Raw genomic sequence first — 16,397 nt, 5'->3', positions numbered from 1 at the left:
CAGGTAAGTTTTTTTTTTTTTTTTTTTAATAATATTTTGTGGCATAGGGGGGCCTGATTTGTGCCCCCCTACATGCCACTATGCCCAATGACCATGCCCAGGGGACAGAAGTCCCCTGGGCATGGCCATTGGGCAAGGGGGCATGACTCCTATCTTTACAATGATAGGAGTCATGTTGATGGGGGATGGGCGTCGTTAAAAAATGGCGCAAGTCGGGTTAAGACGATTTTTTCGACGTAACCTGACTTGCCCCATTTTAAGACGCCCATGCGCCATTTTCCCCCTACGCCGGCGCTGTCTGGTCTACGTGGTTTTTTCCCACGCAAACCAGGCAGCGCCGGTCTGATTGCGCCGTCTAACGCCATTCCATAAATACGGCGCCCGCATGGCGCTTCAGAATGGCGTTAGACGGCGCAAAACTTTTTGACGCTAAACTGCGTTAGCGCAGTTTAGCGTCAAAAAGTATAAATATGGGCCCAAATGTTTATATTGTTTTAGAGTAATGTTTTTATTTTTTTATATTTACTATGTCAGCTTTGATATAAATATTTCTTTACTTGTGTTTTTTGTTTCTGAGATAATATTTCAACATTTGTAAAGTTTAAAACTATTATCACTGTATCATAAAATACGCTTTATGTCTAAATTTACTGTACGATATAAATAAAGAAAAGTAATTTTAATGTTTTAATAAAGTTAAATAATTGTTGTTGCTTTTATATATGTTTATTACTTTCTAATTAATTTTACTGGTAATGTTTAAAAATAAAATATTTTTAAAAATCAGTATTTATTTCTGAGAATTTTTCAAATGTAATTTATATTATTTACATATATTATATATACTTAAATATATAAAATGTAAAAATTACAGTTCCTATATGAACACTAAATTACTTTTAAGTAATATGCTAATTTAAATACATTATTTAAAGTTGATATTTAGTAAGCAATAAATATTTTTTACCTGTTTTTAGTCGATATTTCTGTCAATTATATTTTTGACACAATATTTTCGTAGTTTTCAGTATAATTATAGGATCACAATATCTTTGCCAACGATATTTTTGACATTATGTTCATGTCACTATTAATGTTCATGCTATCATGTCAGTGAACAGTCTCTACTGGTACAGATAAGCTCAAAAACAGTACATCGGAATGCATCTGGAATATATACCAGAATTTCATAATAAATTATTTTCATGTTTCTCTTTTGCACCTCCATTTTTGACTATTCCCAGTTGCACAAACACCTTAGCCAAGATGTAAATGGCCTATACAGTTTGGAATTCCCACTTAATGATTTTTTTTAGATCAGCAAACCAGAGAATTTATGGAAAGAGCGGAGCCAGAGCAGAGCCAGGGCACAGCCTGGCTTTTAGGGCTGAAACACAAGCTTAGCCTGTTCATAAAAAGCATGTAACTTTGTGATAGACTGGTGGGTATGGCTGGGTGAAGTGCAAAGGGTAGGGAGGCAGAGGCAGGCTGGCCCATGGATGAATATGGAAACTCTGTGACAGGACTCTGCCCAAAGTAAGCCGATAATGCAGGCGGTTACAGTCATGTCATGCTACTGACTGCTCAAGCAACTCTTGCCCTTTCCATAAATCTGTCACAGTCTCAAACCTATACTAGGCACTTTATTCTCTCTCTGCTCTTTCTCGTCTCTCTCATTTGCCACCACACCCCTCCATTCTTGCTCAAATCTCAATGTCCCTCATCAGGCTGGCACCTGTATCCCTGTCTCTTCTTAACCAATGTCCAGCTTCACTGTCTTGGCTGCTTTCCTCGCCCGGGAACCATCTCAACTTCAAATGTTCTCTTTTTCCCTCTCATTCCCTACATGTGCCAAGGAAGTGAGGAGCTAGCTGCTGGAAAGGGAGACCAGTAACAATATCAGCTCTACACAGAGACAAAAAAGGAGCTGAATGAATTTAGAGCTTAAAGTTTCAGTAGACAGATCCATGTGTGGAGAGACAGAGAAAGACAGACTGAGAGAGAAAGAGAGAGTAAAAGAAAGAGAGAATATTTGTGTATGTGTGAATGTTTGTGTCTGCGTATGTGTGTGCGCTTGTGGGTGTGTATGCGATCAATGCAGCTATGCATCTTAACCCCAAACTGAAGCAAAGTCACTGAAAGGATTAGATGGGCTCTGTGCCTTGAACAGAGATGTTTTAATGAATGGGCCCCCTGAGCAGAATGGACTTTATTTGACCTCTAACTATACTATTTCTCTGTGTAAGGGTCTCTCCCTGTCTCTGCCTACCTTTACGTCTGAGTCTCTCTCCCCGTGTCATCTGAAGTATTTTTGGGTCCCTACGCACAGCACAGTTGAGCTACTTTTGAAAGTTTCAAAAAGTTTCACATATAATTCAATACTTTTTGGAATCATGTGGGCTTGAGTTGAAAACAAGGGGTAATAAAATTCAAAAATAGGTCTTGCTCATGGTCCCCAAAATCCTTAAAGTGACACTGGCTTTAGACTGGTTGCAGGCATTCACGCACAGCTCGACTGGCGTCCTTTATCTCGAGTCCTAGAGAACCGTGGGATGAGCAATTGCCAGACATCTGGCTCCAGCCAGACTCAATACGTCAGTCGCTCGCACACTATTTGCTATCCAGAGATTTGTCTAGCACCCAGAATCTAGAACTTCCCTGCAGTGCAGTGCTCCTCATAGCTTTCAAAAACACTTTCACAGAGTAGACACTTTGAGGCGCGTGCACTAGGCACGCTATACAGTTCCAAAGTTTCAATGCAATACATTGAGGGCAAGATTTATGAGGGGTTTGCACCACGCCACACGGTACATGCATGGCGCAAACCACTAAGTCATATGTTACTTTGTGTGGATTGGAATGGCTTAAAAATATGGAGTAAGGAAAGGCAGGGCAAATCGCTGCTTGGCTTTACTTTGTGCTAGAGAGGCATTCCATGGGCGTTCCCACGCTACTCCCATGGTTTCTGATGCATTACCAGGTTTGCCAACATTGGTAAACCTGGGAATGCACCAAAATCCTATGGGCCTCCCCCGGTGAGACGTAATAAGGACAAATATCTTTACTTCTTGTTTGTTCCTCTTTTATATGTGTGCTGCATGGTGCAAAGGTGCCTGCATTGGCGCTAGGCTGCCAAAAGTGTGCCTGTGCAGGGGGAAAGGATTCAAATGCGCTGTATTGGTTAAACTGTGACGCAGTGCAGCGCAGCAAAGTGACTTGCTACACTGCCCCGCGCCATAATTTTCATAAAACTGCCCTTGAGTGTTTTAACTTTAAATCAGACCATGACACTTTAACAGATGAATTACCTCTGCAAACTGGATCAGCACCTTCCCATCGTCCTTTTCCATTGCAAACAGCAGTGTGGTTTCCGCTCTCAGCACTGTAACCGTTCTGGCACTCGTAGACCACCACGCTCCTATAGGTAGTGTTACTGTACGGGCCTGTCGAAGCATTCGGAAACGATGGAGGAGCACCACATTCCACGGCTGCAATAACAACAACATTTTTGCAAACTGTTAAAGAACACATTTCTCTGAAAGTTACACTTAGGGTCTCATTGCGATTTTGGTGGTCCACAGACTGCCAGATTTTCGGTGGCGGACGGACTGCCGCACTCTTGGCAACAGATATGGAACCCAACAGGTTGGCAATTGTCGAGGTCGTGGTCTGCCACGGCAGTGCTGAGTTCGGCACCACCATACTGATCATGACTTCACTTGCCATGGAAAAGCTGGCAGGAAGCTAGTGCTGGCAGCCCCCCTGCCAGCACCCTCGGAATGTGCTATTGCAGACAGTCAGCATTCCGAGGGTGCTCGTGTGTGACAGCATTTGACTTGACTTTCTAAAAGCACTGTGGCCAATGCCGCCGCACTGTTTCCACTGGGCTGACCGGTGAAAACGTTGTAATATGACGGTTTCCTCTGGTCAGCCCGGTGGAAACATGGTAAAACGGCGATGGTGAGGCTGCCGGCTTGACAACAGCCTCACCCCCACCGTATTGGCGGTGCCGAGATCGTAATGAGGCCAATAGACATTTAGATGCTTTTTGAGGAGCAATTAATAATGTTCAGGGAATCTATAACATAAAGGGTTGTAGTTTATTGTTACTTGAGATATACATGTAAATAAAGAGAAAAATGAAAATGTGCACCACGTGTTATAATTACAGTTTTTTACTAAGGTTTCATTGGAAATTGACCACTGTACAGTGATATATACTTTGATGCTGCCTCTGTCTATGATCGCTATTCTGTTGATTTGGTTTTGTTGATAACAAAGCAATTATGTTGACAACAAAAAAACAAGCATTGGCAAAGGCAGTCGTGCTTGCCTGGAAATGGTTAAGGAAGAAAGGGACACATGGACAGGAGCTTGGAAAAGGGATCCCTGTGAATCGCAATTAGGAAATCTCTATTCCAAATGTACGAAACTCTCTCAAGTTTCATTTGCAATTCCCAGTGGGTCACAAATAGATCTACCTCATGAATATTAATGAGGTAGGTTTCACTTTGCGACCCATTGAGAATTGGAAACATTACAAGGATGGTGGTCTGCTGAGGTCAGCAGACTACCATGTCTGTGATTGCTTTTTGGGGGAAAAAAATCTATTTTTTTTTAAATGTAGCCTATTTTCATTAAAGGAAGACGAATGCTTTTAAAAAAGAAAATGAAAAGTCTTCTTTTCCTTTTTTTTAGAGAAGGTGCCTGCTCTTAAAAATGCTTTTACAAACATTGTCTATTGCAAAAACACAATTGTGTGTACTGGAGCACGTATGATATAAAACAAAGTGTGAATTCTACGCACATATTTGCACAGTAACACAAGTCCATGCACTGTAGCACGTTTAAACTAACACAAATATGCACATTGCAAATCACATACTTGTGTGCAATAGCATAGATAAGCGCACTGCAAAGCACGAATGTGCGATGCAGCACACATCTACAATAGTATGCATGTGAACCACAAGAAGAACGCCTGACCAGAGTATAAGCACTGCCATCAACTTGATGCAAGAGCCTTCAGGCCATATGAAAATATATGGACAACTTCTCTTAATTCATTTGGGCAGATCAGACAGTCACATTGTCTTCTTCCAGTATTTACATCAGTACTGAACTCACCAACAGAATGGACTGGACAGAGATGAGACATACATTATCAGCACACCAGTGTAATCCTACAGGCAGCAAAAAGGAAAGGAGGCCCATTTCACCATGAAAAGTCAGTGATAAACATTACAACGGACTTCTCTCACGAGACAGAGATTAAGTGGAAAAAACTATTCGTTCTTCGCCCCTGCCATCAGAAGGAAGTGATCAAATTTGGACTACTGGATTCAGCAGTGATGATCGAAACTATACAAGGCTAGACTAGAATTTGATGACCCGGAAACACTCTCGGCCTTCTTAGACACTCTGGAGGAATCTATGGATGCTACCCCTGCTCTGGAATCTACTCCCCCTCTAGATTTAGGTGCTCCCAACAGCCACCATGCTAATATTAGGACACATGCTACCCACTAAGGCCTACACAGATCGAACCAGCACCAACGCTCTGACCGGGACAGCCTAGACCCAGTGACAGGTGTATTGTCACAAGTACTGAGCTGATTGACTGTGCCAGGCGGCACTAGCTCTGCTTTCTGCGCATAGCCTTTTTTGTATAAGTGTTGTGATTGGCTCATTCTTTCTTGCATTTGTCTCAGCCAATGTTATGTTCCTTTCTGATGATGTTCTCTTATTGCCTTTTCCCAATGTATTGGGCCACAACCTGGCTACTGGCAGGCATGACAAATGTCTCTCTTTGAGGGGTGCATTCTCTTCCTCTGGGAAGTGGTTAAGCACTGTGAGTACGTGGCAGATAGGACTTCAGTGAAACACATAGAGCTCTATACTTTTTTTCCTGATCCCCCTTAGCCAGCAGCCCCTTCTTGGACTACCATTGAACTTTACCCCTACTACTGCTATGGCCAAAGGGGGCTTCTTGGTAGCCATGTATCAGAGTCTGCACCACAGAGTACAGCTTGGCTGTTTTTCCCATATGCGTAGGTATGCACTGAGTAAGTCCACACTTAATCTACTGCCTTGCCAGCCGGCTTCTGAGCTTTGTAGGCTCTCGCAAACCGCTTTGCAGGAAACACACACAGTTCCCACGTGGTTACCATTAATTGTTGACTGCCTATGAAGAGGCACTCTTCCAGTCCTCCTTCACACGTCTGGGACAGGATTTGGACCTACGACGATGACCCCCCCCACCCAACCACATGATCTCCCCCTTTGTGTCCTGTCACTGAATTTTAATGGTTTTTCCAGTTTCGTCAAATTAAAAAAGATTCTTACTCACCTCTGCCACTACGCAAAAGACATTGCACTCTTGCAAGAACTGCACTTGCCTAAACTACAGAGGGATTGGGTCTATGCCCCCCTTGAACTCCTCTCTACCTCACAGATGTCCACAGAGCTCCCACTGATGTTCTTTACATTGCAAAGCCAGAGTCATGGGTACTAAGCAACTCCATAATATTGAATATGTTTTGCACCTGTAAATAGGCACACATGTCCCTCAAATTAGATCCATGGATTCATATGGAGATCCCGATCTGGAACAGTGTGAAGGTTAGAAAATGAGGGCAGATGGTTCATTGGTCAACTTGGAAAGGATGTGGTATTCACTCGATTTACCAGTTGCTCTCAGTGCCCATGTCAAAATCCTTTGTAGATCTGTCCTCAGAGTACGGTCTTCCACAGGCATCCTGATGGCAAAATATCCAACTCACCCACAGTCTCCGGGGGGCACTCAGCAAGGGAACCCATCTTACTTCCACCCTCATTGATCAGTGCCTACTTCGATAAATTGAGTACCACCAGGTAAGTAATGTTGGGATAGTACAGTCTGCTAGTCGATGACACTTCTCACAGCCTACCCTAGAAATGTCAGTAATGTATTGGGAGGAGTCATAGGACACTCATATTTTCCAAAGGTCTGGGCCTCCTCGTTGCTTGATCACCATGATTCCATCCTTTTGGAGGCACAGTTGACGTTTGCATAATTTAAACTTTTACACAATTGGTACTGGTCACCAGTTAAACTGTATAGACCTTGTTGTCGCATCACAACTGTTGGAGGTGTGAATGGGAGGCTGTGATAAGCTACATATTCTATGGTACTTCCCCAAACTAACTGCCTACTACTCACATGTGTGGTCCACTCTTAATGACTAGAGTCCATCTGGATACTCCCCTCGGCTAGACTGGTGCTACTACATGATATGACTGGCTGCGAGATACCCATTAAACACAGGAATCAGTAATTGATGACAGGATTGGCCACTGCAAAGCTTTGCGTTCTCTATTGGAGACAACCAACGTTTCTTAGTGGAGTCAACTGGCTCACGCAACTGACAGAAAACTGCGGACTACAAATGGAACATCTATATGATGAATGACCAATTGGATATCTATGCCCAGGTATAGGAGCCCTTCTTGTTGCCATGGAGAGGATTGGACTAGGAGATGGCCACCACTTTTTCTATGAATGCAACCTTCCTCAGTTGGTGTCTGGGCTGTCTGGGGCCTCTAATTGCATGCCTACTGTTGCCTGCCTCCCCAGCTACTGACAAGCCGAAGGCAGAGTCTCCTGTTTCCCGGCTCCTTCCTTGTTAAGGAGCACTGCTATCAGACTGAGCAATGTAATGAGAAAAGGAGGCTCTCTCCACCTGGGGCATACTTCCAATAACAGACATTACCAGTATTATGACACCTGAGTAGGGCTTCCCGACATTAGAGATGTGGTGGGACCATGTGATGAAGTGGATCCCCTACTGCAAAGCAGAAGTGTAGCCTAGTCCCCAACGGGGCTTCCCTGGGAGATGGAGTTGTCACTGGACAGACCCTTGACGACGGCAAGGCAGTGTCCCTGACCTGGGGGATAGCTTTCCGTTGGAGGGCGAAATAGGGAGGGCTTGCGGGGAGGCATATGACATGGCCACCTAAAGATGGAGGCTGTTTGAGTGAAACCCCCAGTGGATGCTGGATTTGCTGTACACAACTCAAGGAACGGGTGGTGCAGTTTCACCCCATGAGGTTTCCCTAATTGGGGTTTATCATACTGTGTCTAGGGGTTTCACTTGTTTTTTCAGATAGAGTGATTGATGGCTTGTAATTTGCCATGCTTCTGGTAAAATTATTGTTGTTTACTTATTGAGCACTGTGTGCATTGTGCTTAAAACTGCAATAAAGTATTAATGAAAAAAAGATAGACAATTTAAATTATTAGAACACAGGCTACAGGGGGTGTACAATCGTTTGATGTGAGTAAGTGTGGAACTGAACCGTAGATTGTCTTAAACACCAGAATTAGAAATTCATAAATGGCTCGATGCATTATGGGCCTGTAAAGTTAATAATGTTGTCCAAGGGAGATGGATAATTAATGGGACAAAACAACAGGAAAACTATTACAGTACTAGATTATGATCATGACAAGTAATAGCATCCTCCAACAGTGTCTGTAGTTAAAATAAAAAATTTGAGTCACATGCTGAAAATGCTGGTGGAAGGAGATGGTTTAAAAATTTCAGGGTAGGAAGTGAATATATCCATCTTGAGTGGTGGGTGGTGTGAAGAAAGGAAAGTAGATGAACATGGTCTTACAGGAGCAAGAGTGAACAGAGCATCAATCAATGCCTAGTTACTGTTAGGTAGTCGTACACTTGAGCCAGCAATGGGAATAAAGCTTAGCTTTATGACAAATCAGATTATATAAAAACACTGCTAATTGACATTTATGTATTTCAAACCACTAGAGATATAGGGGCTCATCATGAGTTTGGCGGTCGGATGAGCCAACCTCCAAACTTGTGGGGGTGAGGCGGCCATCAACCTGGCTGCCTCACACCCTGCAGTATTACGATGCTCTCACCGGGCTGACTGGTGGGAATGTCATATTACAACTGACAGTCAGCCCAGAGGGAACAGTGCTGTGGTATTGGTCTCGGAATACCATAGCACACCAGCACCCTTGGAAAGCAGACAGTATGCATTCCGAAGGTGGTGGGGACAGGGGCCCCTGCACTGCCCATGCCAGGGCAGCTCAGCCCCCCCTGTATCCCCCCTCCACAGTCTTTCTGCCAGCCTTTCCATGGTGATTAAACCGCCATGGAAAGACTGGCAGAAAGGGGACTCGTGCTCAGCACGGAATTGCTGAACTCAGCACTGCCGTGGCTAAGCATAGTCAGACTGCCATCAACCAGTCGGGAACCAAATTCCTGGTGGGGACGGTGGTCCCCTGGCGGTCCAACTGCCAAGGTTGTAATGTGGTGGACGGACCGCCTGGAGTGCTGCGGTCCGACCACCGCTGTGAGTCTGGTGGTCCTTGGACCACCAAATTGGTAATGAGGCTCATATTTTCAGTGGTATTTTTTTCCAAAACAAGGTAAAAGGATAGAATCATAGCACAGGTTCCCCATTGCTGTGTACTGTACTACTGTCTACTGTAAAGACAATAGGTACAAATCCCACCCTGAAACTCTTTAGTAAAATATCTACTATTATAGATCAACCACACTGGTTAAGCTTTCCAACACAGACATAGAAACCAAAAGACAGCATCAATTGGTTTAGTGAGCAGCTAGCCAAGCTGCAGTAAACTAGCAAGCCTAAAGTGCTATCAGTGTACAATGATGGCAAGATGTGAAGCGATAGACACCTGAAGAGCAGCTGTAAAGCAGGGAGAAGAGAAAAAAAGGTACACATTGCTAAATGCATTGAAGTTTCTATAAACACATATAATGACATTTTAAATGTCTGTAAGGAGATGACCACCCAGGGGTGTCACGATGTACTTACTATACAGGATGGTATCTGCTTTAACTCAGTTATTTTGACTTACTCGCTGATCATCCGTATGACACTTTGCTGCTCACCCTTCCCACTGATAAAGAATGTGGCACCTAAAACTAAAGCTGCAACCAGCCTGCAGAGCCATATAAGAATAAACAAACTATCACCAATCCTAAAAAAGATTTCACCATCATTGTTAATGTCTCCCTGCTTAAAGGAGTTATTTACCACTCTCCTCAAACATGCCATCATCACACCTATTATGTAGAACCTAGTGACCCAAAGGTCATCACTAACTATAGTTTGATCCCCAAAATACCTTACCAAGCTAAGGACTTGAAAAGGAAGGTTACGAATCAACATCAAAATGATGTGTAAATCACATCATGCATGACCATTAATCCAGATTTATGCATGTATGGGCTTTGAATTGGGTCTGGTAAATATCAGAGAAGGGTTCTTGTCATTTCTGGATGTAAACAAGCAATCAACATTCATGTTTTTTGACGTTTCAGCTGCCAATAGCATAGTAGATCTTGAGATACTATTGAAAAAGGCTTAAGAAATAGCCAGGATTGACTGAATTATCTTTGGAATAAATTGCTTTGTTCCCATTCAACAGAACCCAACAAGTTCGGTTTGGTTCAATAGAAACATTCCCATGTATTGTTACACGCTTCCTCTGCTAGCATAACAAAGTTTTTCACTACTTTGCATCAAGAAGACGCTCCATGAGTGGTACCAGGACATTCCAATGCAGCCACCCATGGGTATAGACACAAATCCCTATCTAGTACATTAGTAAACAGTGATTTGTGCCAAAAACGTACATCTCCTCAAGGCAGACATAAAGTCTGAGAAAAGTCTTCTCATCTCAAAACTTTTCTAACTTTTCATAAAAAGTGGGAAAAGTAATAAAGCATAGCTTTTGTACTAGAAGGGAACCTATGCTTGACAGAACTTGAACATCATTGTGCTATAGCGCAAGGGTGTCTGCGTTGGTGCATGGCAGCAAAAAGTGGGCCAGCACTGGGAGAACGAAATACAGCACCATACCTTTGTTCAAATGATGCTGTTTTTATCTTTCCCTGTGACACAATGCAGCCACTGTGGTTGCTGTGGTGCATTGCACCAAAACGTAGTAAAAGGGCCCCTTGAGTTGCAAAGGAGATAATCATCCCGACAGTAACTGTATATTTGGGTTAGACGTCCAACTATATGAAAAACAGTCATATTCCACTTTTAAATTAACAGTTTCGCTTTATTGTCTAGGCTACATCTCCTCTACGTGGAGCTGCAGTATACAGAGTGCATTCTAAGAGGTATGAGGTGCAAACCTGCCAACATTCCTTTCATACCATTTGGTGTTGTACTACAGCAGGGTGACATTTGGTCATTGGAATAATCTTCAATATTATTAGTTCTTTCAAGTATTGTATTGTATTGGTATTCATACAGCACTTTTCACACCCTTTGGAAAGCCTAAAGTGCTTGGTTCAGGTAGCTGGAATAAGCAAGCCGATGGGATGTGTGGTTGTTATTGTCCACACAAATAACGAGTACACATGCCATTACGGCCATCAATCGTCGCTGAACCCAATTAAGATGCTGAACTTTTTAAAGGGTCCAAGTTGAAGTAAAAGTAGACACTTTACTGGAAAGAGTTATGATGCACCAAGTACAGGAGGTCTGATCCATAATAAGGACGATTTCCATGTTACTGTACAGCGCAGTAGCATACCCTGGGTGATAATTAATTTATAGCACATTTAATATGTTGATGCAGATGTTTTGCTCTTAAGCCCATGGCCAGTGCTATCGAAGGCCAGGGTGCCAAATACCAAGGCTACATAGTGTTGATTCCACCTCATGCCACTTTAATCCACCACTGTACACTTCCTACCCATTTATTTCCTCAGGTCTTTCATATACAAGCTTTCTCATCTTATCACTATTTTCAATTTATCTCTCTGTCAGCCGTTCCCCTTATGTGTCTTTCTCTTTCTTGCTCAGGATGAAAGTGCTGGTCCCTAAAATGAGTGCCAATGGCTCCCACCTGCAATCACTGGCTCAAATTAAGCACTGGTTGTCTGTGACCTTAGCTGTATTTGCATCAGACACACAGAAGTGTCATTCACTTCTATATATTTATTTATATTTTTTACTCAGGAGGTTATTTATTTCATAGGAAATGGAGCCTTGACCAGAGGTACTGTACAGATCACAGAAGACATAATACATAGGACCAAGTAGATGATGATGTAAATTATTGTTAGGCTGGAGGGACAATGGCAAAGGTGAGGGTTATAAGCAGTATATATTCTAAGAAACAGATACAGAGGAAAGGAAAGGTCTGATGTTGAACGTTTTAGAACAGCAGAGTGTGTAACATCCTTAGTTATGAGAATGAAAAGTGTAAGAAGCGAGGGGGAAAGGAAAAGAAGGAACTGGATAATTGGTGTAGCTGAAGGGGAAGTGTTGAGATGGAGGTATTGCTAATGATGCATCCTCACAGTGAGCATGAGATGTGCTCCCTAAGACGCTGTGTCTTATAAATGAAAACATATCAAACATCAGTTTACTTTATAGCTAGCTGGTCCTTTTCCACTGAAATTTCAAAGAGTCCCTACAGGGACATCGGATTTGCAGTCAGAAAGTGGTGTAGCATGGAAGCCAAGGGCTCTGGTGCAAGCAAGGAAATAGTTTACCCTGTCGACTGGAAGTGTAGTAAACTGCATTTACAATGCGAATTCAGTGGACCCCTGAAGCATCTGCGCCCTAGTGCCACTGCACCTGCTGCACTATTGATAGCCATGCCTCTGTAGTCAGTCTCAATGGCAAATTTTCTTACTCATAAAAGTACCTCTGCAGATTATGGTTGCACCATTCCATTGTCCTGTGCTGTTGCACTCAGCAGTGTGGTTTCCACTCTCAAAAATGTAACCGTTGTGGCATGCATACTCAACCATGCTCTGATATGTTGTGTTGCTGTATGGTCTTGCTGATGCATTCGGAATAGACGGAGGCTCGCCGCAGTCCATAGCTGAAGTGACATTAAAATACATTATTTAACCCAAGATCACTGAAGAAATGACTAAACAAAATTCAGAAGACTTTTGTCAGTGTGGTTAGAAGAGGCCTTTGACACAGAGAGACGTATTCTTCAGGATTATCAAATTCATGTAAGAAATAGCACCATATTCCACTGGGTAACTGGGTTCTAGTACCAGCTTCCACGCTTAATCAACATTTTGGGATCATAAACAGCCTGCTCTGAGCAGGCGTTAAAAATGGCTCGAAAAATCCTGCAGTGAAATCTTGTAAATTTCACTGCGCCATTTTTTCGAGCCTTCCAGCGTCGGAACGTCCCCTTGCATACATTATGTCTGGTGCAGGCATAATGTGGAGCAAGGGGTTACAGAGTAGCGCAATGCAAGCTTGTTTCACAGCAAGGCTTCTTATAAGCTTTTGGTCTGTCTGCTTTAGAATCACTACCGCTAAAAGTGGTATTCGTGTGGTAGGTGTTGCTGTTTTATTACTCTCCATGTGCTATCCATTGCTCTGTTTATAGTGACACTAATGTTGTGATACAAGAATATCGAGGGCAGAATATCAAGGGACAAAATACTGAAAGTTAAGTGCAGATAGGAAAGTATAGATTTACTATTCCTAAATCCACATCTATGTACCTTGAAGATATATGTACCACAGAGGTACAAATATGTGTAGTTAGGTATAGAAAATCTAGACTTGTTGATATATATTTTTCAATATTTTGTTCTTGATATTCTCTACCACTGACATTGAGGGTTCAATATTGAAGGTGCATACCTTTGTTTATCTGTTAGCTGTTTTCCATTCTTGTCATTTATTGCACATTCTTCTCCCTGCATCATTCAAAGCTCTGTCTCATGTTCTATTTATATGAACAATCTACAGGTTCCAAGGTCAGTTGCTGCCTGCTTGTTTTGTTGGGCAGTAGTGTATAGATTTGCTTACCATAGATTAAAACCTTGTTTGTTCTATTCCAACTCTTTTTTCAACCAGAACAGTTCTTGTGGGACTTTCATGTATATATTATTGATAACCCATTGCACAGACTGACACCACGTCAAGTAGTAGGGAAGGTGCAAGGCTTGATATTGTCTATAATTGCAAAGGTAGCCAAAGGACATGTTGGAAGTTTGGGTGAGATAGCTCAAACAACTAGGGCTGTACATTTGGCCAGAGAACTTCACATGAGCACAGAATAAGACTTGGATAACAAATTGTTTGCAGATTGTTTCACTGTTTCTTTCTTTTCCTGAAATTATGACTATTGACTGCTTCCATATAGAGCTTCATTAAAGCTGTTTAACCTCCTAGTTTGTGCAGATTGAGGACCTGATTTAGACGGTGATGGAAATCCAATCTTCTGAAATGTAAATCCCACAGGAAACAAAGGGATTTAGATTTATCCATCACTGTCATGACAGAGTAACCCGTCCACCAATTTCTAAATCAGGCCCATTGTTTACAGTCTATAGGAAGTGAGACTAGGAACATTCTCCTCCCCACTCTGAGGACCAGATCCCACCAACTGGAGAACACTCCGGGCCTCATTCAGGGTTTGGTATAGTGGGAGGAGAGGAGTAAACTTAGGTTCCTGTGTCTTGCCAGACCAGCAGCTTCGAGATGGGGTATCATTGGCTTTCCATCGACAAAGCCTGCACTAGCCCTGTTAGCCAAAAGTCTGACTCAATGGTATATCTACCACGGGACCTCTAGGTCCTAGGGGTGATTTCTCTATTAAAAGTATAGCGACTGTTACTCATTTTCCATTCCCTGTGTCCACTATGTGAGGCATAAAGAATGCAGCAGTGTACATGCAGAACTAAGCTGTAGTGTCTTCCGTAGCCTCAGTAACCACCTATGTCTAGGCCACTCACAGAGCTAAAAATCACACGTCTTTATGCCTCAGTATGTACCTGTGAATTCCAACATTCTAAACCAAGTTATCATTACGTTCCATTCTAGCGATTATGTCACACTGATACGAAGTCCACTGGGAGCCAGAAAGGTTCCATTCTAAATTATGCAAGACACTACATCTCCCCCTCTGTTAAATGAAAAATTTAAATTTTAGGAAATCATTGGACATACACAAATATGTACAACTATAGCTCTTCAATCACTCTTTTTGGCGCTCTGATCATCCATCGATCTGGCTGCTGGAAGCTGTAAACTGTCATCTTCAGTGTTGGAGATTGCTGAAGATGGTAAGGATTGCCTCCTGCATTACTTCTGATAAGTGCCCCAGGAAGATGGCGGTCCCTGGGGCTGCAGGTTACATTGATGCCCCGAGGAGGTGGCGGTCCCTCGGGCTGTGGGGGGGCCGGGCAGCCCCCCACATTACTTTTGATTAACGCCCTGGGTAGGTGGTGGGCCCCAGGGCTTCAGGGGGCTGGCCTGCCCTCCCACATAAATAATTCCAATGCCCTCGGGACCTGGCCCACCCAGGGGTCTCACAGAAACAATTGCAGGAGTCCATGCTTGTTTTTTTTTAAAATGTCGGCGTATCTGCGTATCTGCCATGACGTCTGCTGAAATTTTTCACAAATTTTTTTTTCTCTTGGGGGCCCTAAACCGGAGCTAAGGGGTCAGAGTGTCCCCCATGCTTTTTTAAAAATCTTTTTTTCTGGGACTCAGCTGAAGCCGAAGCTAAAGTCCCAAGATGGCTGCCAACAATCCCTTGTTGAAGTGTTGGCCGCCAATCATATCTCAGCACGAGATCGGGAGGGTTTGCAAAGCCTTCACATCCCTATATATAAAATGGTGTTTTTTCTTTAATTACTGAAAAGCTGCTGAACAGATTTACACCACATAAAAAAAGGTCACTTTCTGAACTAAGAGCTACCTTTCTGCCAAATGTGCTGCAATTGTGTACAGTGGTTCAGTTGATATCGCTGTTCAAAATCTCATGGTAAAATAAATGGGGAAAAAGCGTTTTGCCCCCCTCCTTGTTCTCGTGCCCCACTTAATGGGTCACCCCGAAACTTTCCAGCTCCCATCGATTTTTGGGGGAAACTGTCGTGAAGATTCATCACCCAGCGCTAAAGATGTATGCAAGCAAAAAAACTTTTTCTATAGAAAATAGGAACTATCTATAACTACCTAGTGGTGACCGCCATTAGGTAATATATATAACCTTTAAGCTATGTATATGTTTGATGTAGCTCTATGCATGGATGATATGTATGTTATGTCTCTATTTATGTAAACGATCATATGGTTGGAATACTGTTTGAAGCGTAATTATGGTTTGATGAATTCATTGTTTTTATATGCTTAATTTTTCCACTTGTTGATAGTGGGTTACATGCATATTTAATATATTGTTGATATTTTTATGATTTTACTGTAAAACTGACTTAAAACTGAATTTGAGTTTGAATTTTGAAATGATCAATAATACAAATGAATTTTGCCCTCACAGCAAAGGACTAGGCATCTCATAAGTTGAAAAAAATAATTTTAAGCATCTTGGTGGGGAGAACCTGATGCCATCTACT

The 16,397-nt window shown here is 42.6% G+C and overlaps 1 protein-coding gene across 2 annotated transcripts in view; it reads right to left on the bottom strand.

The window, feature by feature from the left end:
- The window catches only part of SUSD1 (sushi domain containing 1), a 521,732-nt gene that overhangs the window by 326,150 nt on the left and 179,185 nt on the right, over nucleotides 1–16,397 (bottom strand). For both annotated transcript variants that reach the window (XM_069238712.1, XM_069238719.1), the window contains exons 9-10: nucleotides 12,710–12,889; nucleotides 3,309–3,488 (exon numbers count right to left, since the gene is read on the bottom strand). In XM_069238712.1, coding sequence (XP_069094813.1) covers nucleotides 3,309–3,488; nucleotides 12,710–12,889 — 360 coding nt within the window. The remainder of the gene's footprint in view (nucleotides 1–3,308; nucleotides 3,489–12,709; nucleotides 12,890–16,397) is intronic.

Source organism: Pleurodeles waltl, chromosome 1_2, assembly GCF_031143425.1.
Source record: "Pleurodeles waltl isolate 20211129_DDA chromosome 1_2, aPleWal1.hap1.20221129, whole genome shotgun sequence".
Lineage (NCBI taxonomy): Eukaryota > Metazoa > Chordata > Amphibia > Caudata > Salamandridae > Pleurodeles > Pleurodeles waltl.
Note: the sequence above shows the minus strand (reverse complement) of the source record. Positions and strands in the feature narration are given on the sequence as shown.